Source organism: Aulonocara sp. 'chitande type north' Nkhata Bay, linkage group LG23, assembly GCF_057382095.1.
Source record: "Aulonocara sp. 'chitande type north' Nkhata Bay isolate Kocher_YH1m ecotype deep benthic linkage group LG23, A_spYH_male_GT1.1, whole genome shotgun sequence".
Classification (NCBI taxonomy): domain Eukaryota; kingdom Metazoa; phylum Chordata; class Actinopteri; order Cichliformes; family Cichlidae; genus Aulonocara; species Aulonocara sp. 'chitande type north' Nkhata Bay.
Window position 1 is genome coordinate 50,163,190 of NC_141365.1, and position 27,998 is coordinate 50,191,187.

Below are 27,998 nucleotides of genomic sequence, written 5' to 3' on the forward strand. Positions count from 1 at the left end.
GCAAAATAGGAAAAACATCCAGGTGCCTCTCTCATTTCCACACAGGCGTTACCTGCAGGCAGAAAACTCTGGAACAATTTTTCAGGCTTATAAACGTCACCTATTCATCTCCAACCACTTTAAATGTCATTGTCTATGCACGAAGAGGTCAAACGAATACATTTAGATTATTGAGAGCGTGACTGGATCTCTATGAAAATCCACCTCAAAGCAGTGTTACAGCACAGCAACACTCCCCTGTGATTGCGTGTGTGGTCATCAGTCTGATGGCCCAACGTACAGTACGTGACCCACATTTGAAAGACAGCTGGCTCGCTTACAAAGTAGGATGAGGATCACATATGCTTCATTGGCTGCGGTGCTGCACTAGCACGGCGTGTGAAATATTAACCCCAATTACTCAGTCGTCAAATTATTGTCAGCAGTTTTGGAGCTCCAGCTGATGAGTGATTGAGGAAAGGTTTTAGAAGCTAAAACAAGCAACTGCACACAGTTTGTTTTTTACAGATAGCAGCCTATAGCAGCAATCCCCTAAAGTGATTCTACAGTAAAAAGAAAGAAAGAAAGAAAGGAAAAAGGGATTCACAATGACCCACATTTTTCCAGCAGCAGCCCTGTTTCCTTTAATCTTTATCTGCGCCTAATGCATAATGCCTTCAATCATATCACACAGTCTCTGGGGAGGAAAAAGCTTCTTGTCTCAGTCCTGTGACGTTTCATCTCTCTGATCCCGCAGGTGTTATTCCCTATAATGCCACGCCAGGAAAAGCTTGCGGAGCCACGCTGGGAGAGATTTGTAACACCAGTGAGGTGAGAGGATGCTGACCTCCTTTGTTTTTTTCCTTATTCCCTCGCTCTCCTTTCCTCCCTTCACTAACCTAGCTTCTCTTTCTCCCCGCAGTTCTACTTGTCCTACCACCTCTACATCGTTGCGTTAGCCGGCGCAGGAGCCACCGTCATCGCACTGGTAAGCTCCTCATGATCCCACCGATGCGGTAGTGTGCCGCTCAAAATATGCATGTTGCTATGGCATGATTATCTGTTTCCACGGCAACCTCTCCGCCTCTCACATATGTCCTTCTATGGGTTTCTGCAGCCCGCCTCTGTGCATGCGCTCACCAAGGGTCAGTGTTTTACTCTGCTGCGGAGGTGGGCTTTTTTGTTTTGAGTCCAGGGAGATGGAGATGCTCAAAAAAAGCATTAAGCAGTACTCCAGATGTTGGCACAGGGTCAGCTGGAAGCTCTGTGTACTTTGATGTGTTACAAAAGGTGGAAAGACATGCTAGAAAAAAGTCACTGAGGAAAACTGGCTTGTACAGTAATGTTGCTCTGGAACATTTTCATTGTTCTCAGGTTGGTTTCTATTAATATATTTGGATGTTTTCTACATTTAGACATCGCTAAACTTCAGTGGGCACAAATCAGTAGTGTGGGATGAGACACTTGGGGATTTGGCACACAGATGTAAAACAGGGTGTAACAGGACATACCAAAAACATGCACGCAGAGGTTTTTGAGCACATTTTGAATGCATGTAATAATAGAAGTAGTAGTAGTAGTATGGAGTTAGTTCCTGTGCTTGAACATGAAGAAAAAATCTTGTATCTCTTCAGATCCACTACCTGATGATTTTGGGGGCCAACTGGGCCTATCTGAAGAGCGCCGCCTCCACGCACGATTACCAGGACATCAAGACCAAGGATGACCAGGATCTGGAGGCTGAGGCACGCTCCAAGGAGGGCCAGAACTCGTCCTCCTACTCATAAGGACAAGAGAGCCCAACACCACCATCCGTCTTCTCTCCACACCACAACCCCCCATCCCCTTGCAACAACTAACACCCACCCTTTCCCTCCGTTAAAACAAACCACCTCGGTCATGTTTGATAGTCCCAAAACCTCCTGATTCTCCATCCTCTTCCCTTCCGCAGTGTTCATTAAGGGTTGTGGGCACGTCCTCACACCTGAGGGGAAGAGAATAGAAAGTCAGGAGAAGTGGCAGGCCCAGACGGAGGCGGATGCTTTCAGAATGGGAGAGCTCGCCCGCGGGGTCGAGCTCAGGTACAGTACATCAGTTCAGAAGCGTCTCTTCCCTCGTGCTTTTGGGCGGCGACTCGTGAACGTGGCCCGGCTGTGATGGCCTCGCGCCCTGAGCCAACACAGCCTCTCGACACACAGCTCCTAACAGCCTAAAAAAGATAAACATTGTTCACTGCCTGCATCGACCATAAAAAGCCAGGCAGTGATCAACTTCCTCTGTTTTTTTGGTGTTTTATATGCATATATATATGAATATGAATATATTGTGCGAATGTGTACGAATGTTGTTGTTTTTTTTAATACTCTCTGAAAAGTATGCCAGATACTATTATGATCTTTTTTCTTCTTTATGTTTTTGCGCTCATAGGTTTTTCTCCTTTACTTTTCTTTCCATCTTTAACTTCTTTTGCTAATGCTCGTTGTTGCACTATTAAATAAAGAAAAAAAAGGGACAATGAAAATCCCTTAAAAAACATGAACCACTCCAATCCCTTCTCTCATAGAAATACCTAAAATTATGTCAAATCATGTGGTATCTCAAGGATTATTATGCATTTACATGATAAGAGTTTATTTACTCATTAAGGCACTCACAGTTTATTTAAGACCGGAGAGGTAGCAACCTTTGAAGCAAGGAAAAGCTTCGAGGAATACGCTCATTTGCTTTCAGGTCAAGGATTAGAGGAAATGATTAAAAGCTGTCTGTATGATTTGTAAAAAGCTTCATCATAGCGCTACGGTTAGCATAAAGACTGGAAACACAAAGACTGGTATTGTGTCTGATTTAAGATGTTTCACTTCAGTGTAGTACACAGTGTACATAATCATGTAGTGTATGAATTTTGATTTGTTTCAGCAAGTCATGCACCTACAGAAACAACAGTTGTAGCGTTGGATCAATTGTTGCGCTAGCTAATGTATTTTGTGAACATTCCTTTTTGTTGAGATGCCGACCAAATATTAACCTAATTCACTCTACAATGAAGATGATTAAGTAATACAAAATGCAAAAATCAATCCAAAAACAAACACAAAAACACTAATGCAAGCAGCTGAAGAAAGATATCTGCTGCTGTTAGCTAGCTAGCTACCTAGCATTGGTAGGGCCTGCTGGCTGAAACATTGTTTGTAAAGCCCTCCTTTTCCAGTTCATAGCTAAAAATTGTTTGATGGGTCCTCCGTTACCACTTTTGGGCTAATAATTAATTGAAGGGCCTTGTTTTTCCAGTTCTTGGCTAATGTTTGCTGGTTCCTCTTTTTCTGTTATTTTTCCGCTACAAGATGGTGGTCATTATTAAAAGTGAGAAGTTCAGCCTTACACACTTCCTGTAGCCATACTTTTTAGTATTAATGCATTTATGCATTCAAAACAGCAAGTGCAAGTAAAGAAGTACATCATTTTAGTACTTTCTTACGCATTTTAGTGCTTGATGTTTATTTACTGACAAAGGTGGTATGGATCTACTCATCTAGCTCTTGGCAAGAAAACATATTAGCATACTTCTGAATATGAAACTGATCTTTTGAAGACCAAAATGGGGTTTTGCTACACTCACCACCAGCCGCAGCAGAAATCAAAGATAAATCTGTCCGGGTCTTAAAAAACAGACACACACCTCAGGTATTAAACCAAGTCTGATTTTCCACCAGTTGTGTACTTTTCCTAAAACATCACCATTTAAACTCTTCTCCAGACTGCAGTCCTGTGTGAATTATACAGTAAAAACTTCTTCTTTCACTTCCTTATTTTGAGAAAGTTCACCTGTAAATAGCCGAATGACCCTAAAAACATGAAATAGCTCCGTTCCCAAACCAATGAGAACACAATCAGTCATTTGCCATGCAATTTTTTTCCCACCAATATATGTAAATGTACCCTTTGAGATATGTGTTTAGCACTCAGATACTAGTTCTGCATTTGATATAATAATTGTAATGTAACATCTTAAATGATATGTCGTGAGAGGGATAAAGTGCAGTCACATGATATGATGGATTGAGGTGCTTGTGACGTATACATTTTAAAATGTGACAAAAAAAAATATAGTGGAAATTGATTTTTAATGTTTTACCAGTTTTAGGCAGCTGAGTTCTTCTTGTAAATTAGTACTAATTATTTTATGGAACATGTCTGTGCTTATTTTTGTTCGACGGCCGACCAAGTGAGTGACTCGAGACATGAGTGGGAGTCACTCTTTTCTTCATTTCTCCTATTTTATTTCCTTTTTTTTTATACGTCATGCCTCTCAAATGAGCCACAGAGACTGTTTTTGGATGTTTACACTGAATAAAACAAGTCAGGAATTTTCAGACATTAATTTTATAACCAGATATTGTTTAATAATCATGAACTATATTCTATATCAGTCATTACTGGTTAGTTCACCCTCAAAAAACACTGAAGAAAACAATTTTTTGAACTTTGATGAGATGAAGCATGTCAGTATTGTCCATGTGTGCAGCTGTCTATTCTGTAAAAAAAAGGACTATATTGCCATGTGTGTTATGTTTGATAAATATACGTGCTTTGCCGCCAGGTCGATGTAAAGGCAAACTTCAATTTCCTATAAGACGATGCGTGTCAGGGTGTTGTTGTTTCCTTGTTATTTGCATGAAGGAGACATGACTGTGTCTTTGCAGTTTTTCAGGTGATGTGTAGTCAATTGTAATGACAACTATGGTAGGCGGTGTTTGCCCCCTTCCTTCCTCCCCTTCCACCCACTCTTTTCTAAAGAAAACTCCATTGTACTTTGATGGCATTGTAGTCCCTGTAGGTGTTTCATTATGGTTTTATTTTTTAAGTTGGAAATAGTTCTATGACTCCTATATAGTGATGATTTTTGTAACCTTCTCTAGTAAAACCGATATTTTTTATTATCGTGACACCGTTGCCTCCCGCCTCTTCCTTGTGATTTTTATGGACACTTATTTAAAAAATTAAAGTGAAAGTATAGATAAGAGACTTCTCTTAAGGCTCCAACTGGTGATTTGAATCAAAAATGTATAAAAAAAAAAAAAGAAAAACACAGCAGAATAGCGCTTGGAGTGCATTTTTGTACAGTAATGGGAACAAAATGCAAAGCTTCAGCTTAAATATCAAACATTTCTCTAAATAAAAAGCAATGTTGAAGGGAAAAGGGTACACATGAGCATATTCTCTTAATGTCGTTATGCTGTTTTGTTATTTTTAAAGAGTGATCTGGATTGATTTGGGATTTAATCATTTTTACTGATCATTTAAACTTTCCAAGTTCATCTTGGTATTTTTTGTGTTATCGTGATGGCAAACAAATGGCATTGAACACTTAATACTTCCTCTTTGGATCGTGCCTTGGCATAGAAATTAATCTTCTGTTCACTGACTGTTCCAATGGATAAATAATCAGATCATCTCAAAATTTTAAGTCAGTAACCTGAAATTTTGACTTGGCTGCCTGTTAAATAAATACATTTTATCTATTTATTTATTTTTCAAGTGGCATGAAGAAGCTTCAATAGTGATCTAACTAAACATTTTAGCGCTAATTAAAACAATCATTTGCATTGTAGCCTTTTTGATCTAAAATAGTAGATAAACACAAGCGTTAATAATTACATTAATTAAGACTCTGTGCCAAATAGCATTAGTAACACCTGTTTGTCTATTATTCTAGCAATGCATACATCAAATTAAAACGTTAGATTAGTTGAATCTTTGAAGTCGTTTCCAGAGTATAAAAATCCTACATGACTCATGAGCTTGGCAGCTTTGCCAGCAGGACAAAAAGAACAAGTCATTTCTGAAATCACAGGTAATTCCAGCTGAGATAATTGTATGCTGCTGCCACCGTCTGTGTCACGGGGAGAGAAAAGTAGATGTTTCTTTCTCAGAATGCCAAAGGAAATTAGCAGATATGATCATTTTTTTCAGGCAAGCATGTGGTTCTAAATATTTGAGCTGTGAAACTACTGAACACCTACAGTTCCAGACTATAAAGAAACTGAAAGACGCCACACAAACTCAGTCTGCCCACACGGGTGTTTTCACTCATGTTCTAACAAAATTGCTGCAAAACATTTTTTATTATTTAATGGATATTATTTAGAGTCCAAGGAGAGCTCTCCTAACATTCAGCCTAATTTCTAACACATCTGAGGTCTAATGCTAACATACAGGAAGAATAGTGTGACGCTGGAACGATCTCACCATTTTCTGACACAGGGGCACCACCTCGTGGATTAAAATGGTACTGCAACACAAGTGAACCGTACAGATACCAGGTGTTTCTCCAGTTTTGGGTTCTGTTTTATTATCAGTTTAAAAAACACAAACTCCTTTAACCATAATTACAGTAATTTAAGCATTACAATAGCTGATGAAAAAATACTAATAAACACAAAACATTAACTCCAGCTAGCAACATTTTGAAAATATCTGGTTTGGCATTATGACGCTGCCAAAATAGAAAATAATATCATTTAGTTTACATCCATTTATGTGTTTATATAGATGGAAAAGAAGGTGTGTCGTGTGTTTCTAAGACAAAAACATTACTAGCTTTAAATTTAGGTTGTTTTCTGAGAGGTATGCATCTAACTCGCAGGTCTGTTTAAGGATAATTAGTATTAAACTGCTGTAAAAGCCATTTTGTAGCTTAGGTTTTACTCCTTCATATTGAGCGCAGCGTCTGCTTCGGTGTGCAAAAACAATCGTAAAGGACTTTCTGTGGCTTCCAGACGCAGCTCGATCAGTGACATAAAAACCATCAGCGAGTCTGAAACACCAACTGGTGGAAATCCTGTGTTTAGTGGTTTAGAGGTGACACAATTTAGCTTGTTTTCTTTGTTTTTTTTAATAAATTGAAAACCCCATTTGAGTTATTCACAATTTATAAATCGAAACATCCAAATGAGAAATGTTAATGATTCAATTTGTTTCTGTGAGAGACTGAATGTAACCGACATCATAACGTGTAGAAATCATGAATAACTGCACAAAACTGCTGATTTGCATCAAGACTCCAGCCGAGGACGTCACAGGCTGCGTTGTGGAGGAGCTGCTGAGCCACCGCCAGTTCCCATTTTCTGCAGAAAACACACTCCCTGTGTGCCCTCTGCAGGAGTATCACATGATCTCCTGCTCGCTCACTTCCTGTCACACACTGAAGGCTGAGCTCAGCAGCAGCTGTTCTGAGCCTGACTCTTCCTCTGTAAGTCCACCGTGTTGGTGTCAGTGCTGATGAGGTGACCATCTCTGTCATCTGTCATCTGAATGCGACGCACTGCCTCCTCAAAGGCCGACGCTACATTCGTAGCGTCCCTGGCGCTCGTCTCAAAGTACGGGTGTCCGCCGTTTTCGCGACACCACTTTCGAGCGTCCTCCCCAGACACCTGACGCTCAGGGATATCCAGTTTGTTTCCCAGCACCACAAAGGGGAAGCTGTCGGGGTCCTTTATGTCAGCATAGTAAGTAAACTCCTTCTTCCAGTTCGCCAGGTTTTGGAAACTCTGTCCGTCGTCCAGGCTGAAGGTGAGCAGGCAGCAGTCGGAGCCGCGGTAGAACGGCGTGCGGAGGCTGCGGAAACGCTCCTGACCCGCCGTGTCCCAGATCTGCAGGGTGACGCGGCGCCCGTCCACCTCCAGCTCTTTGTTCAGGAACTCCACGCCTATGGTGTGGAAGAGGTGCGAGTCGAACTTGTTGGTGACGTATCGGTTCATGAGTGACGATTTGCCCACACCACCGTCCCCCAGAAGGATCACCTTTAAGAGAGCGGATTTGGACATCATGAAGCCTGGTGCTTTGGACTGACTACTCTGAGCAAGGAGACCGCACGGGACGGCCGAACGATGAAGGAAGCAGTTTGACCTGCAGAGGAAAAAAGTCACGATCAACTCAAAGAATCGTTTTAAATATGGAAATGTTCAAACAAAAGAAAATAAAAACAGATCTATTTATTTTACTTAAGTTCCAAATGTTCATGGTAATATGATGAATGAAGGTGGTCATACCAAATATTCACCCTCAAGCTGGTTGGAATTGCACATGCTCTGTTTGTGCCTCATCTACTGTAATCGCATGTATGTTTGCATCAATTCAGTAAAACGCCCCATTTTCCTAGAGAAACTTTCACAGCACTGCACAATGATATAAAAACGAGACAAACAGACGAATTCGTTCGGCTCTGCACTGCAGTATTAGTACTCTACCAGTATATATGTGCAAAAGTGGGGTACACAATGTAGCTCCAACAGCAGGCGGAGGCAAAATACCTTCATTTAAGGTCATAAGTACAAAAGTATGTTATTGAATGCGCTTCAGAAACATTGTGTTCAAGAAGCCATTCAGCTAAACAGTAAATAAAGGTAAGAATTATGAGGAAGCATGAGAATGAGGAAGGATGAGGCTACCTGCAGGGTGTGGTTGTTTGCTCCACAACACGCTGCAAGGTTCAAAACACTTCCAGTTAGTGACCTTGTGCTAAACAATACTCCCAGTGACATTAATTCCCATTTTTAGCTGCACAATTTATGTTTAAACAGGAACTATTGAAATGATTTCATATTGTTATTCTTGGATTCTACTAAAGTAGCTTTGCATGATTTCAGCGTTCAGAATAATCCTCATTTATCTGATATAGGGGCTTGGAGCAGCCTCTCAGTTCATCTTCTGTGTCCTCTTGTTCTGATTGGCTGCCCATCATAGATTCGAGTTTTGTGAAATTTAGATGTAAAAGAAGTCATATGTGAAAAATGCTAACAGGCACTGCACGTTTACAGTTTTCTAATCAAGAGTTCTTTAAATAATCGAGGAAATAAACTTGCAGTTCAATTATTAAAGAACAAAAGGTGAATCTCACACAAAAAAACTTGGGTTACTCATAAATTACTAAAGAGAAAGCCGAACCCTGGGGTGTGCATTGCTGTTGGATTCAACACTATCAATCCTGCAAATAAGAGAATATCGTCGATAAATCGTTGCACATATGAGCTGGAAACAGCAGCTGAACCAAAGGAGAAGGAAAATTTGTCACATTTGCTTTCTTTGTTTTTCTGTATGAGCATCTTCCACACATTGACACGTTGCTTTACAAATACTTTGAGATCAGATGAACTGTGGGTTGCACGGTCACAACAAAGGAAGGTCCAAATCCATCCTCTGTGGCCTTTCTGTGTGGGTTCTCTCTCAGCACTGTGGCTTCCTCCCACAGTCCCAAAACAATCACGTTAGACTAACTGGTGACTCTAAACTGGCTGTAGCTGTGGATATGATCATGACAGTGGTTTGATCTGTGACAGACTGACAACCTGCCTGCGTATCACAGCTGGAGCAGACTCCTACCACAACCCTGAATTGGAGAAGTGGAAGAAAATGGATCATTAAAACTTCTCCAAGTTCTTTTGTGGCCTTCAAGTATTATTTGCACGATTTCCAACTTGGACCACGTGAACATCTGATTCAAGTCAGTAGACTAGCTAATCCTATTAAACCACCACAGCCCCCTCATTACTCTATGCAACAAATACACTTGCTACTATACCATGTGCACAATGTTGTGCATGAAATGACCCCTGCTAAACATCACATGGACATGATCACAGGACTGCTGAGTCATTCACAAGAGAGTTTTCCTCACCGTTACTTCTGCACATCGATCACTTCAGCATCAGCTGCCTGTAAGACAGACAGAGAGTCGCAGATCGTGAAGTGGCCAAGGGTTTAACCCACGAAGGCTCAGCGGCAAAGACAAAAAACAGCCTAATGAGGATTTAAGTGCAAATGTAATCCTGTCCCACACACTGGCATACTTTTCATGCACCTTCAGGATAACAGTCTTCAGGATCATCTCTGAGGCAAACGTGGGCACTCTAACGGCTTTGTCACACGAACACCATCACCTCATCTATCACAGCCACGGTGAGACTGCACCGCCGCATTACTCACACAGGTACCAATCCTTATGTTCTACGTTTGATGTCATGCATGCAGTGGGTTTCAGTGGCTGAAACACTCCTTCAGCGTAATACAGTCTGTCCTCAAATCCTTTTTACAATGCTACCATTTTGTTTGATTATTCTAAAAGTACACTAATTATCATTTGTAGTTTTCTGCAGGATTTTGATCCTTTGACTGTCAAGAGAACAAATATGGTAGTTCAACCACTGCAGAGACGACAGAGACACAGAAAAGGCGGCATGAACACAACAGGGGACACAGCAGAGGAGGAAGGAGCAAAGAGAAACATTTAAGATTTCATAAAGCACACGTGAGACACATAAAGTGGAAAAAGTGGGTGGTTTTGACTGGTTTAACGCTCAGTTTCACTTCACTACAAAGTCTATTATGACTTCTGCCTTCTCCACACACGGGGGTGAAGTAAAGGAACCAAAACAGCCCATGCTGCTGTTCCACATGTCCATGATGCTGCTTCCAGGTGACGGTGCTTGCTAACGGCTCTAAATAACCATGACTGTGACTTTAAGTTATTGCTCAGACACGTTTCTGAGCATTGTTATATAATATGTCCTACATGTAAAAATCACGTGCTGTCTGCAACAGTTTAGGGGAAGAACGGACTAAACCCACCGCTCCATAGGAAAGTTTGAGTTGCAGAGTCACCTCTGACTGAAAAATAGGCTGAAGGACCAAAGTGGGGCAAATAATGTCTTTGCAATTAAAACTTTAAGCACAGAGCTGCTCAAAGAACCTGTGACAGTTCTAAAAGCAGCAATGCAGCAGAAAAAAGAAACGGGAAAGAACCCACACACACACACACAGTCACTCACTCAAGAGTCATGTGCTTCATTCAGCAGGATACAATTTGAAGAGAGGGCTGCTATGCGTCTGTGTGTGTCTGTGTGTGTGCGCGTCTTTATTTTTCCTCCATGAAAATGTGCGTTTCCTCCCAATGTTGCACTTCTGAGCCTTCAAAATAAAACAACCTTGTATCCTGCATCTTCAAATCAAAGCAGCATCCATTATGCTCAGTCAGCAGGGTAATCATCAGCCGTGAGTCACGGCAGCACAGGCCGTTCAGGTGACACACCTCAGCTGAGGGAGAGCTAATAATTGACAGTATTATATCCGTAAACAACACGAAGAGCTGAAACAGCTGCAGCCACATGTGATACCAGTTAAGCCCTCTCAGACAGCTGGCTGTGTGTAGGCTGTAAACGTCGCCGTGAGAGGCACAGGAAGCGTTTGCACTATAAGTTACTACATTATAATGACAGCACAGAGTCAGCATTCTGGGGCTTTCCAGCTGGCAAACACGCACTAGATCCATTTTCGGACACGCAGGAAACCTCGAGTAACGCTTATGTTTTTCATAGTTTCTTTATTATTATTATTATTATTATTATTATTATTATTATTATTATTATGATTATGATGATGATGATGATGAATAATGTTGTCATTTGTACCACTTGCTGACAAAACAGCATTAAACAGTTAAAGGAAACACCTCGATGAAACAGCCATACACTAAGTTTGCTTTCAAATTAGGTGTTCATCACTGCAGAATCGGCGCACATGACGTATGAAAATGTTATTATTGTTACGCGTATTTAGTCGACGTCAAAATCTGGAGACAAATCCTTTTAAAGAGAAGTCTGAGCTTGTCCGATAATGGAAGCCTCTCGTAAAACTGTTGCTGTCCGATAATGGGCGCGCTGGTAGTTGCACATTCCCGACTTTCCTAATCCAATTAAACCCACAGAAAGTTGGTATTTTCGCGGTTGAAACTGAACTTTTCGCCTTTCGGTAACCGTACCTGTCGATGTGCCAATCGGTGCTGGATTCTAGCGGTTAAATTCCTCCCGTTTTCCCCGATGGGCCGCTGCTGATAGCCGGTGACATGGCGCTGCGGTGTCCCTGCCGCTGCTCTCTGGCCCCGCAGCTGCGGATGACGCTCATATGACCCGGCAGGGGCTGTCACGCCTCCCGTCACCAGGCGCGTTCCTGGATCAAACCGACGCATCCACAGTCTAGTGTGAGTTTCTCACTGTGAAGAAATGAAAGTGAAATATACAGTTGGCAGTGTGTGTGTGTGTGTGTGTGTGTGTGTGTGTGTGTGTGTGTGTGTGTGTGTGTGTGTGTGTGTGTGTGTGTGTGTGTGTGTGTGTAGGTTTGAAATAGACACTGCGATCCTCCAAAGTGTTCCAGAATAAGGCAGAAAATGACAGAAAGCATAAGAAAATCAAAGATTTCACAGTTTTATTGAATTATATTAAGATTTTTGTCTTGTTTTTGTTTCGTTAAATACACGTTTACTACTTCAGGCCTCTACAAACCACCACTATGACATGTTTGTATTAAGAGGTTTTAAGCAGATATGAATCGTTTGAAGGGATCATAATCCACAAACTGCAACACCGTCCCTCCTGCACTACAACAACAAGTGCAAATATTAAACATTTATGCACCTCTGTAGGTTTATTCGTCTGCAGAAGTAAAGAGCTCAGACTAATGTTTTGCAAATATGTACGAGAAGGAAAGGAGGTACAGCTGTGGTAAGAAGCTTACATACACTCTTCATGAGTCACATGGCCATTCTGGGCTTTTAATTATTCGTGGGGCTGTTGAATGATTGTACTACACACATGTTTGATGAGTTTAGAAAACTAAAACTGGGTGCAAAAGTTCAAATTTATTTTGGATTTTCTCTAAGCCACACAGGGTCAAAAGTATAAACACACACACTCATATTTGGTTGTTGCTTTGCCAGTTGTACTTCAACCAGATGCTTTTCATAGCCATTAACAATCTTTGGGTATAATTCTGTATATTTTATTAATGATTCTTCCCAGAGGAGTGGAGTTCATTTAAATTGGTTGGTTTCTTTGCACAGCACTGGCTTTTAGTCATAGTCCACACATTTTTAGGACTGAGGTCAGGACTTTGAGAATACCTAAGATTAATGTTAGCCTGCTCTATCAATTTCAAAGCGAAATTTGATAAACTTGATGTGTGTTTGGGATTATTGTCCTGCTGAAACACCCGACTGTGTCCAAGTTCCAATTTGAGGTTTACTTGAAGAATTTGGAGGTAATAATCCTCCTTCTTCATTATTGCATCCACCTTGTGCTGTATACAGAACCACTGGCAGCAAATCAGCCCAAGAACATGATGCTACCACCACCAAAACATACATCATCGGCTTGTCCATGTGAGCAACTGTTAAATTTCATTTGACCTTAACAGTGTCAACTTTGGACCAGGGGATAGAACTCACTTTACCTTGGACAGTGACACTGGTGTTCCAGGATTTTCCAGTCCATTTCAGGCTTGAGCCTTGGTGGTTCCTGGGCTGTTCTGGAATATCCTAACCAATTTCATCCTAACAAATCTGACATTCTGGTTCTTTTTCCAATGGTGACACATCTGTACAATTGTTTGAACTGACAATTATGGAATCTGCAGTTGCTTAGAAATGGCTCCAAGAGACCTTCCCAACTTGCGTATCCATCCATTCTCTTCCTTCCTTCCTTTTAACCAATTCAGGGAACCAGGAGGGCTGAAACCTATCCCAGTTACCATAGGATAGAGGCGGGGTACACCCTGGACAGGTTGCCAGTCTGTCGCAGGGCTAACACAGAGAGACAGACAACCATTCACACTCACATTCACACTTACGTGCAATTTAGACTCATCAGCTAACCTAACCCCTCTAACTGGACTGTGGGAGGAAGCCGGAGTAACCAGAGAGAATCCAAGCAGACTTGGGGAGAACATGCAAACTCTACACAGAAAAATGGTTGATTCAAACCCAAGACCTTCTTGCTACAAGACAGCAGTCCTAACTATCTCGCCAACAGCTGCCACTCCAACTTATGTAAATCTACAAGTCTCTTCAGTGAGTTCCTTGAATTTTCCAGTTGTTCTGAGTATTCTGAGTCAGTCCAATGAGTGCTGTCAAACAAATCCTTTTTATGCTGCAAAGATAAACTCCCTGCTGCACCCAATCATAATCCCTAATGAGGAGCTAATAGGCCTTAGCTTTGTTAAGACGTTGTAGAACCTGCAGCACATGACTGTTCTTTAGAGTAATTAAAAATGGATTCCATACAATCGTTCCACCCTTAAAACAAAACAGCTCAAAGAAACCATTAAAAGCCCAAAACTAGCATCACAGCCATGCCCTTGATGAGCAGATGTAAACTCCTCACCACAGCTGTATGTGGCTGCAGAGCATCAATCTGACAGGCCACGCCACTAAAATGCTCCTTATCTACTAAAAAGATAAGGAGCACGTGCGAGGAGATGGATTACAGACAAATGCACCAGTGTTGAGACACCAAACACTTACTGGAAAGATATGGTTTGTTTGTTTTTTCATATTTGGCCATTTTACCTTCGGCCATCCTGGAATGAGTCTGCTGCAAAGATCAGAAAAGCTGCAGTGGGCCAGGACGTGACATAAATAATGACGCAGGAAGAAGAGCTGAGGATAAAAATAAGTGATTTTCTCTGTAATATCTTCACACACACATAAAGACTGCTTCATGTGACATCACAGTGACGTGTATGTGAGTCATTGTGCCACGCTGGCTGGAGCACCACGGGATATCCGCCCCTCCGGCTGCTGGGGAGGGCAGATTACTGGCTCACATGCTCAGAGTACTTCGGGGGTCACATGTCTCATCTGCTGGATTCAGTTTGCCACAAATGAATGGGATACTGTAGAGCAGAGGCATGTTTTAAAGAATTCCCCGCCAGTGGTCAAGGCATTAATGGATCTTTAGATCAGTAATGTAAGAGAGAGCGGCCAGTAAAAGCAGTTAAATGAGCTACTGTAAGTAGAAATAAAACGAAGGGCTATTACAGAGAGTAGAGACACAGGAAATGATTCAGCGGGAAGAAGATGACGACAGCTGCTTCTTGAAAACCCATGGTTTCAGTCGGAGACTGCAATGACTTGGCATTTCAGCCAGTAAAGATACAGTTTATGCTTTCAGCTGTGGGTTTGAGTGGTCACTTCATGAAAGACAAAGCACAAATCCTGTGGGAAAAATCTGGTTTAAACCACAAGTTTCCACTCTGCATCCCATGTGACCAATCCTCCTGTTTCAGAGCTGAGTTTATGACACTCAAATCATGTAACTGGTCACAGGAAAGCCTTTATAATACCAAATGATGTACTAGGGGTGCAATTTTACAGCAGGCAGAACAGCTGAAACAACCAATCAACTAAATGGCTGGTGATTCATCTGCAACAATGGCAGTTTAAGTCAATGTATTATGTAAATGTGTAAAGAAAAGCCTTCAAAATGTATTATTTCAAAACTAGCAACACTGAGTATCTGAGCTAGGAATCTAAGAAGGTCATGTTCCAGATTTCTGAACATTTTTAACTCCATAGACGTCAAAAATAAGAAAGTAAATCATTAATGAAAGTTCTACACAGCATGACTGTTAAAAATCTGTTATTTTCATTATCAGTTAGCCTGCTCTTAGCTGCTGAGTCATGTATGTTATCCATGTGGATTCAGAGGCAGACCCAGCTGCTGTGGTACCACTGCTGGCCACACCGGCTGCAGGTCACAAAGGTCATTGCATCCTCGTCTGGGCCGCCCTGCCTCACCCACGCAGGCAAGAACAGAACCCCTCTGGACACCTGCGTCACCCTACAGTCGGACCCCCCGCATCTTTTGCAGCGAATCTTCTCCGTCCGCGTCCCCTCTATCCCTTGAGGAAGCTGCCTCTCACTCACGCCCTGGGAGGAGTACTCCTCCCTCAGCTGCCGCAGCTCTGCGCTGGCCATATCCTCCGCAGACATGCGGGCGAAGGCCTCGGGGGACAGGGAGCCGCTCAGGAGGCCCTGATGCAGGTGGCCGCTTTTGGGATTCCTCAAGTTGGCCACCTTGCTCCTCACACAGGCTTTATATTTGACCTGGTTGTGTTTATGAAGTTCGTGGACGTGCCGCTCGATGTCTCGCGCCAACTCAGCAGCCTTGTGCTGATCGGGGGCAGAGGGGCAGAGGGCAGCAAGGAGGAGCTGCACGCATTTGGTCCTCACGTTATCTGGAGATGAAGCAGAAGTATGAGCTTTGGGTCCAGGTTTAGCCTGCATAGATGACTGTTCTCCTGCAGCATTCCCCTCTCCACCATCACATGTTTGGGCAACAACCGCACCACCCACGGCCTCTTTTGGTAAAGAAACACCGGCAGGGAGCTCAGGATCCTCACTCTCCTCTGTGCACTTCACCCCTTGCCTGTCCTTCGTGTACTGTCTCTTCCACTTGGACAGCAAGCTCTTGACTGTCTTCTTCACGCTGTCATCATTGCAGGTTCTCAGGAGCCTGTAGAGCACTTTGACGATGTCCGTTGTTTCCAGCTGTTCCGCTGTGACGTGAGACTTCTGGAGGTCACCAAGGAGGGTCATGATGTTCCCATAGCTTCTGTCTGCACTGAATTTCTCTATCTGAAGAGCACAGCGGAGCATCTCCTTTGGATCCATCGTGGCTGCAAAGACACAAAAGCAAAGATGAAACAATGAATGTTTTTTTCTTAATGTGGTGATGTTTGCCCCTCACTGCAAAATGAAGCAGTGCTCTCCTGAAAGCACAGCAGTATGTACCACTTAGAAACACATTAAAATAGACTTTTGCACGTGTTTACCTGAGTTCCTTCATGGTTTGCAGTTTCTTCCTGCTAACAGTGAACCTAGCAAACGTCTACACGGGAGCAGCCATGTTGAATGTGTCTTCACGGGAGAAAAATGCCAGCATTCACCTCTAGATGGAGCTGTAGCCTCACAAAGAGAGGGTAGTGCAGGTAGTTTCCCATCAGTTTCTTAAAATGGAACTATATGTATATGTATGTATGCAATCTTTTTTCCCTAAAAACAGGGATTGATGCAATATTATAAATGAAACCTCTTTGCAATGAAAGTGACCCTGAATCCCCGAATCATCCTTTGAGTACACTGTGGCCTGTTTAATCTGAAAGTATCCCAGCAGAGCCTTCCAGCTGTGCTGTCAGTCTGTGATTTATCTAAAATGTACTGTGGGATTAGTGCTTTATGTGAGGATTTAGGTGTGTGCTTTTGGATTTTGCAGGTTACTCCCACGGCCAAACTTCTGTCTATTTTAACGCCTCTTTCCTGTTTTTCCCACAATAACAAATGTGGATGAACCTGCGCTAAACCACACGAGGAGCTGAGGGTGTTGTCCAGACAAAGTGTTCGATTTCAAATGTGTGTTGCATTAATGGCTATTATTATAGCCTTGTGTTCCTTCTTTTCAGCCCCTGAGATCGAGATGAAAGATATTTGGTTCGGCGTGCAGAAACGTGTAATCCTCGCATCCAAGCAGCCAAATGACCTGCAGACAGGAATTTAGTGGAACACATCTCGTGACAAGATGAGGCAAGTCTTTCAGCTGTGCTGCAATTACATGTTGTGATGGAAGAAGATGATTGAGTGTTTAGGATAATTCATGGTTGTGGAGCTAAGACCAGAAACGTTCCAGCGGACGTATCCGTTCGCACGTAGTTGTTAGTATTTCGTGGAAACCTGGAACATGGTTTGATGTAATCACACCATCGACGGTGACGTGAATGAGAGAAAAATGGAGGCTTAATTGCATGGCTGAAAGGTTGATTATGTATTAATTGGATGTTGTCTGAATGGGAGCATATCTGAATATTGACAAAACAATTCAATAATACCTTTAGGGATTTATGGAGTGTACGGAAATTGCTGACGTGATGAGGGAGGCTGATTTAGTCTGTGTTTGTTTTTTAGACAGTTTGCCTATTTTGCTGCTTTATTCCCTTTTTCCCAACAGCACGGCATATTCATCATCATTTTTTGTTTCCAAACATGCAGCACTGACTCACTCGAACACACTCATACTAACTACTAAAATAATATAACGAAAAGGAGTTCGTGCTTTTCATGGTGAGCAAAGAAGACCAAATGTAAACTCACCGCTAGGACTGGTTTGGACCCTCTTTTGGCTTCAGAACAGCCTCAGTTCTGTGTTGCACAGATTCAACAAGCTGGTGGAAACATTCCTTAGAGTTTTTGATCCATATCGACATGATAGCATCATCCATTTGTTGGCTGCACATGGCTCCGTGATGTGAATCTTCTGTCTAACCACATCTCGTTGGTGCTGCATTACGCTGGGATCTCATGACTGTGAAGGATATTTGTAACACAGTGTTTAATCCTGGAAGCAGCCAGCAGGAGATGGTACACTGTGGTCATGACAGCATGAACATGGTCAGCAGCAACACTCAAGTAGACTGTGGTGTTTCAATAAGGCTCAGTTGGTACTCAAGGGTCGAAAGGCCTGCCAGGAAAATATCCCCTACACCGTTACACCAACACCAGCAGCCTGAACTGAGGCTGGATGTTGTTTGTGCTAAATTCTAAACGCTGGAGCAGAAACGTTTGGTGAACTTGTGAAAATCTTAGACTCAGTTTTCTGTTAGCTGGCAGGAGTGGCGCCGGGTGTGGTCTGCTGCTGCTGTAGCCTTTTTCTTTTACCTTTACATTCAGAGATGCTGAGATGGTTGTAATGAGTGGTTATTTTAGTTACTGGTCATTCTGACCTCAGCCATCAGCAAGGATCTGAATGCACAACACATCAAACCTTGAAGTAACAGAAGACCACACCCAGGGTCGCCGAGGCTACGATTTACAAACGCTCACCAAAAATTGGACATTAGAAGATTGAAAAAACGTTGACTGATTTGTCTCAATTTCTAACGCAACATTCAGATAGTAGTACACATTTGGAGTAAATAACATGAAAGCATGGATCATGCAGGCCTGTATCACCAGTTGGTGGTGTAATGGTGTGGGGGATATTGTAGAGACGATTATAGCGACTTATCTTGCAACATAAGGCTAAAGGTAAGCATAAAAATAAACGATGTCAAGAGGCGTTCCTTTACACAAGAAACAAATCATAAAACCCTCTACGTTTTCAAAATCTTAATTATAAGGACAAATGTTTTTGTACAGTCCTTTATAAGTTACTTGAGAATATATGTATTTTTCTGCCCATGTAGGAAGTATTATTTTCACATCTGAGGTGCTGGTTTCAACAAATTTGGCGATAGCTGCAGTGGCAGAAGTTGTAAAGCCTTCCACGACTCCTTTGACTGTGAATTGCATTCATAAATTAGAGATAAACAGAAACCACGAGCTGCCTTTATATCAAAATGAGCTTTTTATTCACTGAAGCACTTTTAATAGTCCTGCCAAACCATATATGTTATTATTCACACAAAAGCCCAGATGAAATGTAATTAGACGAGCAGGGCGCCATTATGCAACTGCTGGTGTGACATCACCCTCCTGATCTTACATTAAAATGTGCTTTCAAGATTCACGCAGCTGGGGCCGATAGCAGTGCAGGCCTCAAGGGAAAATTGATTTGGCGTCTCTTCGCATAAAAGCTTCTGGTTCTCAAGTTCAAAGAGCTGCTTTTAAAACCCCAAATGGAAGTTAAAGCTTCCAGGAGGCTTTTAGCAGCGTTAATGTTTAACTTTTCTTCTCTGGCTTGAGGAGTTTTCTTTGAGCGTGTGAGGAAATGTGCCGTGTGGGATATTCGAGGTTCTGTGAGCGAGCTTTCTTTTGTTAAGTGCATTTTGTGAACTAAAACTCCAACCTTTTACTCAAGCAGAAGGATCCTGAGTGTTGACCCCCTCCGAGGTTTGGATTGAGATGGGTGGGGTCCGGCTGAGCCATCAGTGGATACGTGTAAAACTCCTCTTTCTGTGGTTAAATACATTAAACCTGCTAAATTTTGAACCCTCAAACACATGCGACTGATTTCCATCACAAGAGTCACAAGACTCCTTGCATCTTATCAAGTCATATCAGTGCGGCCTGCTTGCACTTGTGCACTTTCTTATAAGTGGGAATGGAATTTTACCAGCACGCAGCTGCTGTGACAGCCGAGCGCCGAGAGGTGGCGCTCTCTGCACTGCGCTGGTTTGAGCCCTATGAGGAAGTGGAGTCCTGCTGTATCACATCCTGCTCTTGTTGTCCCCGCCTTCTAGATGGCGTGTACGCATGAGCGCACACACATACGCGCACACACTACCCCGCCCTGAGCTTGAGAAATTCTGAGGAGGAGCAAGGCCTTCTTGTTAGAGTGATCAGCTTTTTCATGGTCAGACATTCATGACAACATGGTAAGTCCCTGCACCCGCAACCACGACCTGCAAATACTCCCAACGCTGCCAAGTGCATGTGTGACAGACAACAAAGTGAAAAAGTGTTCAAAGCAATCGTGAGTCACATGCTGCTGAGTGAGTGTCAGTGCAATGATAAACCTTGTTCTTCACAGGGTGAGAGGAGGTTAGAAAACAGGAAGAGCTACGCATATTTGCTTTTTCTTGGCAGAAGTCTGATCGGACTTTTCGGTGGAGGAAGAGGAAATGTTTTTTTGTTTTCTTCCCATTTTTGACATTCCAAAGGAAAAAAATGCGAACTTTACCACAAACAGCAGCATATTTATTGTTACCTATTTGTTTAAAGTGAAACGAGTTTTATCATGTAATGCTCTATAATTAGAGTGCTTTGCCTTTCAGATGTTATTAAATATGATGAAAATGATGTGTTTTATTTATTTATGTGATCTCTCTGTAAAAGCACATGCGACAGAGACTGTGGGGTTTTTATGCTGTGAGAGCAAAGTCAACTCTTATTTTGTATCCATGCTTAATGCTCCTGACAGGTCGTGTGTGTGTGTGTGTGTGTGTGTGTGTGTGTGTGTGTGTGTGTGTGTGTGTGTGTGTGTGTGTGTGTTGAGAGGGACTCTGGCAGTACCCTACCCATCATACCCTTCCCATCCGTCATTATCTTGAGGGTAATCACTGATGACTGGATTGGATTCTGTTTGTTTTGCCTCAGGGTTCATTCTGTTTCGTCTGAAGCGCTGCAAAGATTTTTCTTCTGTTTGTGTGTGTGTGGGAGGGGCAGGAGTAAGGGGGGGGTTAATAAATGTTATAAAGAGGCAAAGTATAGACAAAGTGTTGTTTTTTTAGCTTGTGCTTATTTGGAGTCCTGCAAACCCCGAAGCAGGAAATGAGCCTCCCCAAACATGAAACCGCTAAGAGCACAGTTGCTATGTCTTCTCTTGCTGATCATGAAAATTTTCCCATTTGATTAAGAAAAAACCCCTCTGTTTCATCAGAAGCGATGAGGAAGTGCAGACGATTGTGACTTGTTTGTGCTTTGCTCAACAGCAGAGTCAAAGCAGAATCACGAGACTCACTCGAACCCTTTTCTTGATTATGGTGAAACAATGCTGTGCAAGGTACTTTTTTAAGCAACTCAATTTCATAGCGTCTCTTGGGATGTGACGCAGCACTTGATAGCAGTTCAAAGCAGACTTGGGGGCTCAAACTGTGCACTCTGAAATAGTTTCATTAAATTGTTTCCTTTTGTATAACTGCCTCTGTTAACCCTTTGTACCAAAGAGAAAAATTTAGCATTGATTTTGCTATTCTGATCCTCTGAGGGTTCAACCATATGTTTCCTCCCCTGTACAAATAATTATCCACATTGATTCATCACATTTGTTTTCCCATGAACGCCCCCTTCCTCTCTCTCCCACACACACACACACCAACTGGACGCATGCTCTGCCTTATGGGAAATCCACCAGCCGGTGGGCCCGGGTTACAAATAACCACATCCTCCCCACGTTGCTCACAGTTGTGCAGCATCCACTGGACTTTTGTAATGTGATCACAGCGGAGGTCTGAGGCTCAAAGTGTGCACAGGTGTGAGGTCCTGCTCTTTGCTTTGGTTCAGCTGCGTGTGACATCAATTACACTCAAATTTAAGACACACACCAAAAGACGAGTCTAAGGGATTCAGAGCAAGTATGTCTGATAGATGATGACACATGTTACTCACGGTAACCACATGACGTCCAACTGCAACTGAGCAGAGAAAAGAAAAGAAACCAAACTTCTCTGCCCAACAAATACAATTTCGGTGACTCATGAAAAAATGCTCATATAGGTCTCAACTAAGCTCGCCTGTGTCACTCCTGAAGCCCACCAACAATCACAAATAAGCATCTAGTGTTGGCTAACATCGTCCTTAACCTTGTTCTTCTACACCTCACACAGTTGGCAGAACAGTTTATTTTATATAGCATTTTAAAATAAATTTCACTTGTGCTGCTGGTGGTTTATTTTTAGCATTTGTTGTTCTGTGCTCATATTTGGACATCTTAGGGCAACAAGAGCAGGAGCAAGAGCCCAAAGAAAAGGGCAGCCATTAGTGGCAGCAGACAGTAAGGAAATGGGGTGGAAGTGGGTTGCAAAGTGGTTTGCAGTGTAGCAGAAACCTGCTAATACTTGCTTAAACCACACGTCCTATATATGATTGAGTAATAGGATGACCAAGTGTAACGCAAAAACATCAGCTGACGGGCACTGACACTGAAATCAGGCGACTTTACATAATATTTGTTGCCATTCACAAGCCCTTCGTGTCTACATTTCAGTGTTTTTTTTGTTTGAAATATTTTTTCAATTCAATTTTAACAGCAGTCACCTCAAACCACTTCATATTTTAAGGTATAGACCCTACAGTAATACAGAAAAAAACAACGATCAGACAACCCCCTATGAGCGAGCAGATGGCAACAGTGGGAAGGAAGAACTCTCTTTTAACAGTAGGACTCGGGGGGGGGGGGGGGGGGGGGGCAGCCTCCTGCTGCGACAACTGGAGGGTTCCTTATTCTGCTTTGAATTTCCCATTAATTTAATTTGATTTATATAAATGTGTCATTAGATATAAATATCACACGAGGTTGGCTCCGGCCCACTGTGTGTATAAACGGTTCCTATAAAAAATAACATTAAATAATGCTGGAAAAGGTTGACAGTGCTAATTATTTCTGTTCTGATTCGTTGACTTCTGCAGCAATTTTGCAAATCATCACGCACACACATCAGAAAGATTTTTCACTTTCTCATAAAATGTAAACCCGCACATAACCGCCCCCCACACACAGTTAAACATCTCTTTGTAAACAACATTTAAATAGGTGTGACAAAGTGAACGATAACAGCTGAAAGTGCCTTTATCTGGGAGGGCGCTGCCTTGTGTGTGAATGGAACAATAGAAGGCCTTTGTCTGGTGTGAGCCATAATATCTTCTTTCACCCCGACATGAAGCAGAGGCAGGACATATCGAGCTGTTTCAGGGACCAGCTTTGGTATAAACTCCTCGGAGTCTAAATGTCCCAAGATAGCTCTGTTACTTTTTAACATGAGAAAGTTCCCCCGCGAGAGATTAATGATTCATCCAATACGCACTTTTAGCTTTTAGGGGGAAAAGGTTAACACAAGGTAGGGGATACACGCAACAGTCAAACTTGTGATTTATTGTTTTTCAAAAAGGAAAGGACAGAGAGTGCACGTTCTGTCCTTTTTTTTTTTTACATTTTTAGCCGGCCTCCCCCTCCCCCTCCCCTCTCTGGTGATTTCCGTTGGGTGATTGAGCCTGAATTCCTGATATCCCACAGTTAAGATTCATAGCCCTGCGGTGTGTGTGGACAGGACACTTCTTAACCCCTTAACTTTCTTTTACCTTTCCCTTTTCCTCGATTTTTGCTTTTCTTTCTCCTTCCTTTTCTCGCTCTCCTTCACTTTGCTGCCCCCACCACCACCACCCTCCAAAAACCCCCTTGTAGATTTACTAAATGCATTCCTCCCCTCCCCTCTTACATCCTCCTCTCGGCGCCTGTCCTCCACTTCAGCTGTCTGCTGGAGGCACGATCGGGAGGCGCAGTGTGACACAGAGTATGGAAAGCTGAAGGTAGAAAAGAGTGGGGAAAAGAAAAGTGTGGGATGAGGTGTGCTTGTGAGACTGTGCCTGGGCACAAGCCATGGGAATGTACACACACATTTTGAGTTCATGTGTTTGTGTTCACACACACAAACGCGCATGCATGCTCTTACAGATTGCTGATTGGTCATGTGTTAAATACAACAGCAGCCAACGGAGTGCAGGAGTCATCGCCACTCCCTTTGAGTAATCAGTAAGGGGATGTACAGACACACACACACACACACACACAAATGTATGTATGCACACAGACACACACAACAAACACAAACTGTTTTATTCGAGATGAGAGAAAGCTGTGAATAGAAAACGTGTTATAAGCAGTGGAATCACACCTACAGTTCTGATTGAACAAAAATAAAAACATTGAAAAATCATTGCGTTGTTGGACTTCGCTTTCATTATCATACAGCAACACAATATAAGTGAGCAGCTGTTAACACAACGCCGCATTCAGTCTACGTAGAGAAAAAAAGGGTTAACATGAAAGCAGTAAACGCACCTTTACTCGTTTCATTACTTTTAATATTTAGTCAAACAGTCTAACTAAGTACGGTGCGACTAGTAGCTCAAATCAAATCACTTTTACTGTCACATCACATGTGCAGGTACACTGGTACAGTACAGGCGAGTGAATCCTTGTGAATCTGAGAGTAATAAATATCTGTGCAATATAAGAGTGTATGCATTACTGGATGTGTATACTAAATATGTTTTTCTACGTGTGTGTGTGTGTGTGTGTGTGTGTGTATACATATTTTACAAATTAAATAGAGTAAACAATAAATAAAATATATAAAATATACAGAGGTTGGTAGTTGGATATTGTGCAAAACAAGTGGACATACATACAGTGTGGAGTGCATAATGTTGAAAGCTCGTGTTAGCTACAGACGTGACTGTGGTCACCGAACATGAAACGCATCTCTAAATTCAAAAGGCCGCACGGCCAAATTTAGCCGCAGTAACTCTTTTTCTGTATGACTTTATCGGCCTGTCGCATCGCTGTGGAGGCTCAGGGTTATGGTTCTTTACAACGTTGCTTCAGTTGATTGAGGTTTGCAGGCATTTGTTTCTGCATGGCTCTTGTAAGGTCCCACCACAGCATTTCATTCTACTTGAGGTCTGAAGTTTGGGTTATTGCAATTCCTTGATTCTTTTCTTTTTCAGACATTCTGTTGTATCTTTGCAGCTCTGCTTGGGATCATCGTCCTTTTGTGTGACCTAATCTGGGCCAAGGCTGCTAAGAGTCACATGACTGTAGTGTTAGCAAAGTGTGGATGTCTTTGATGTACCGACTGCAGCAATAACAGACGCTGAAAACAAACAGGAGGGGATGAAGCATTGCGGAATTAACACAGTATTTATAAGATCAGTTGCAAGGAAATCCATGTTGCTAGACGCCAACCTACACATTTGCCAAACCACAGTGAGTTTGGACCAATCAGCATTCTACAAGGAACTACTGGCCAATAAGGCTGCAGTTCATGTTTTATGTTGCTAGGATTTTTTTTTTTTTTGAAGGTGAGCTCTTATTACAAAGATAAGGAATAAGCTAACATTTAAGGCTTAGATGGTGACAGACACATGGTTCAGCCAATCATCTGCTAGGTATCTAAATGGAAAACTTCTTAGATGTTTTTTTGTGATAAGACTGGATCAGGTAACACCAGATATGCAAAACCAATCTTACCAAACAGTAAGACTGACTCGTTGAACCTCGACTCGTGTCCCATGTGGACTCTTAGTCACCCGCTGCGTGGTTAGATTCAGGAACTAAAACTTGTTTTGGTTTAGCAGAAAACCGTGATGATACCTGCTCATAATGTTAAAAAAGTCACCAAAGGCATTCACACGCAGGTAATGAACATTCATCCACACGTGATGAAACTGGAAACTTTATGGGAAATTCATGTGAGCTTGAAGATACCTGATGACATCAGCACAATTTTGCAGAGCTGTGTTCATGCCTGTATATTTGGAAGCACCAAACAAATCCAGTCAGGACTGTACTTTTAGTTCAGACAGATAATGGCATTTTTGTCCCAAGTTAACCTCCAATTTCAGGTTCAGCCACTTTAATTCTAGTCAAGAGCCCAGAGTGCGTTTCACCAAATTGAAGATAAAGGCGTAAAGGCTTGCTGTGCACAGGTCAAACAAACCTCTCCAAGCACACACCCTTAAATCTGGACTCCTCCAACTCACGCATTTGATGACTGCCTGTCTGAAAGTCGTGTCTCCTTCAGTCCTGTCAGTTCTACGAATAGTTAACCTCTGCACTGCTGAAGGTGTGGAATGTGTAGTGTGATATGAAGACGTGTCAAACGGAGGAGGCGAATCTTGTCTGCAGATAAAAATCTATTCAGGGGATGAAAGCTGCTCTTACAATGAGACTGGTACAATAACACACCGAGCAGGGGGAGGAGGCGACATCTGAAGACAGAGTGCAGGTCATGCTCCTTTTAATCTCCTTGGCTTTGAACTGAGTGCTGAGCTACTTGGTTGAGCTGAGGTAAACCACAACATTGCGTCTCACTTCCTCGCATTGAGGCAACACGCGGCGCTTCTCTCATTCCAAAAGGGGAACTTTAGAGTAAAAAAACACGCACACACAGTCACACACAGCTTTGAGGAAGTAACACTTGACAGGAAGATGGTGTATAGATATCCAGCCCGGGGCTTGTTTTACTAAAATCAGGTGGAAATAGTTGCAAGCAGGGAGGAATAACGCAGCTTATTCATTTTTGCTGACGCCACCACATTTGCATCGTGACAGAAAATGTACATTTTGTCTCAGTGTTGTCTCACAGGTGTGTCTCCGCACAAAAGTCTATCAAAGCAGCAAGATGCAGACCTTCAATCTTCACGCCAGCCTCGGTTGCTTCTCATATCAACTTCCTTCTACACATCAAACTATCTTATAACCTCTTTAAATCCAGGCACTTACATCAGCTCTGGAGACTTACTAAATGACCATTTTAGGCCATCTTATTTCGTCGCATAAGCTCAAGAAAAGACATGTGGAGACTGTTGGGTTAATTGTGCGCACTCTGACAGTCCGTGAAACAGCAGCTGTGGCCAGGGGTGGAAAAGGGGAAATGTTGTCTGCACAAGGCAAAAAAAAGGTTCACAATTTCACCCTGGCTGCCTCGACAGACTTACATAACAGTGAACATATGAAAGCAAAAAAAAGTGCAGGAGAATTTAAACGAGGGAACGATAGAGGAGAGGGAGAAAAAAGAAACCAGATGATGTCATGGCTTTCATAGTAAAAGAACGCGATCAAGTCAGCAGGGCAAACGCACAAACACCAAACTTTTTTTCCCCTTTTGTCTCATTCTTTCGGTCTCATGTGGAGACTCTGAAAGGCAGCTACAAAGCAGCCCTCGAGTTTCAGCAGATGTGGCAACCTGGCCTTATTTGGCATCCCAGGAAAGGGGGGGGGAAGGAAGGAAAGAGGGCGGCGAAGGCCAAAATTCCACATCAGGTTTTTATCAAAGACTGATCTGGAGTCAGCAGCAGGCTTTAAAGCACAGCGTGAACGCAGAATAACAATATCTGGAGGTTATCAAGGCCGCCATTTTGAAGCCTGAAGTCTTTGCAACACAGACAGGACTCATTGCTACCTTAGCTGCTCTTCCTCTGCTCAAGCGTTGTGGCTAAAATGTGTTAATGTGAAGAAAGTGCAAAATCTGCCATGCAAACTCATGTCGGTGCCCATGTAGAGGTTTCTCTGTCTGTCACTGAGTATGGTGACCTCGGAGCACAAACAGTTCATTTTGACACATAAAGACACATTCAGCCGCTCACATCTGACAAAACAACCAACAGGAAGCAGAACAGACACCTCCTTGTCTGCTCTGTGCTCGCCGTTTTCAGAAATAGCCGCCCCCGCTGTTATCAAGCCTGGGTCACACTTCCTGCCTTTCTGCTGCTTGAATCCACGCGATGGATTCTGGGTAAAGGGACCCATGATGAAGTAGGGTCTGCCCCCCCTTATCCCCGCCCACCTGTGTTAGCAGCAGGAAGTCAGCGCTCCCACTTCCTCCTTGGCGAGGGCAATTGCAGAAGTGCAGAGGGTTTCGAGAAGGAGAAAGGTCGCTCTCAGTTCTCATTCAGAAACTCTTCACCATCCTCTTCCTCCCTG

The 27,998-nt window shown here is 42.7% G+C and overlaps 3 protein-coding genes across 9 annotated transcripts in view; 1 reads left to right on the top strand and 2 right to left on the bottom strand.

Annotated features, from left to right (window-relative positions):
• LOC147302936 (neuronal membrane glycoprotein M6-b-like) overlaps positions 1 to 4,922 on the top strand; it is a 51,485-nt gene extending 46,563 nt beyond the window's left edge. For both annotated transcript variants that reach the window (XM_086284105.1, XM_086284104.1), the window contains exons 5-7: positions 737 to 810; positions 902 to 967; positions 1,614 to 4,922. In XM_086284105.1, coding sequence (XP_086140231.1) covers positions 737 to 810; positions 902 to 967; positions 1,614 to 1,766 — 293 coding nt within the window. In that variant the 3' untranslated portion in view covers positions 1,767 to 4,922. The remainder of the gene's footprint in view (positions 1 to 736; positions 811 to 901; positions 968 to 1,613) is intronic.
• Positions 4,923 to 5,754: 832 nt separating this feature from the next.
• Positions 5,755 to 27,997, bottom strand: LOC147302937 (ras-related protein Rab-9A-like). Of its 4 annotated transcripts, none has more exons than XM_086284107.1 (3): positions 27,862 to 27,997; positions 11,792 to 12,022; positions 5,755 to 7,778 (listed from the first exon to the last, which is right to left on the bottom strand). In XM_086284107.1, the coding sequence occupies exons 2-3, from the start codon at positions 11,996 to 11,998 to the stop codon at positions 7,194 to 7,196; spliced, it is 792 nt and encodes a 263-aa protein (XP_086140233.1). In that variant the 5' UTR covers positions 11,999 to 12,022; positions 27,862 to 27,997; the 3' UTR covers positions 5,755 to 7,193. The 4 variants fall into 4 exon arrangements, with proteins under 4 accessions (XP_086140233.1, XP_086140234.1, XP_086140236.1 ...); XM_086284108.1 differs by lacking the exon at positions 27,862 to 27,997 and adding an exon at positions 14,372 to 14,386; XM_086284110.1 differs by lacking the exon at positions 27,862 to 27,997 and adding an exon at positions 9,653 to 9,690 and having other exon boundaries at positions 5,759 to 7,884; positions 11,792 to 11,919.
• Positions 12,009 to 27,997, bottom strand: tceanc (transcription elongation factor A N-terminal and central domain containing). 3 transcript variants are annotated; one of them, XM_086284100.1, is made up of 3 exons: positions 27,862 to 27,997; positions 17,951 to 18,161; positions 12,009 to 16,482 (listed from the first exon to the last, which is right to left on the bottom strand). In XM_086284100.1, the coding sequence occupies exon 3, from the start codon at positions 16,475 to 16,477 to the stop codon at positions 15,506 to 15,508; it is 972 nt and encodes a 323-aa protein (XP_086140226.1). In that variant the 5' UTR covers positions 16,478 to 16,482; positions 17,951 to 18,161; positions 27,862 to 27,997; the 3' UTR covers positions 12,009 to 15,505. The 3 variants fall into 3 exon arrangements, with proteins under 3 accessions (XP_086140226.1, XP_086140228.1, XP_086140227.1); XM_086284102.1 differs by lacking the exon at positions 17,951 to 18,161; XM_086284101.1 differs by lacking the exons at positions 17,951 to 18,161; positions 27,862 to 27,997 and adding an exon at positions 16,639 to 17,915.
• Position 27,998: the final 1 nt, after the last annotated feature.

Excerpts from the sequence above, each read along its gene's own strand:
- LOC147302937 (XM_086284107.1), bottom strand. The coding sequence starts at position 11,998 with ATGCGTCGGTTTGATCCAGGAACGCGCCTGGTGACGGGAGGCGTGACA. Across the intron at positions 7,779-11,791 it reads ACCGATTGGCACATCGACAG|GTGATCCTTCTGGGGGACGG; the intron begins GTACGGTTACCG and ends GCTCTCTTAAAG.
- tceanc (XM_086284102.1), bottom strand. The coding sequence starts at position 16,477 with ATGGATCCAAAGGAGATGCTCCGCTGTGCTCTTCAGATAGAGAAATTC.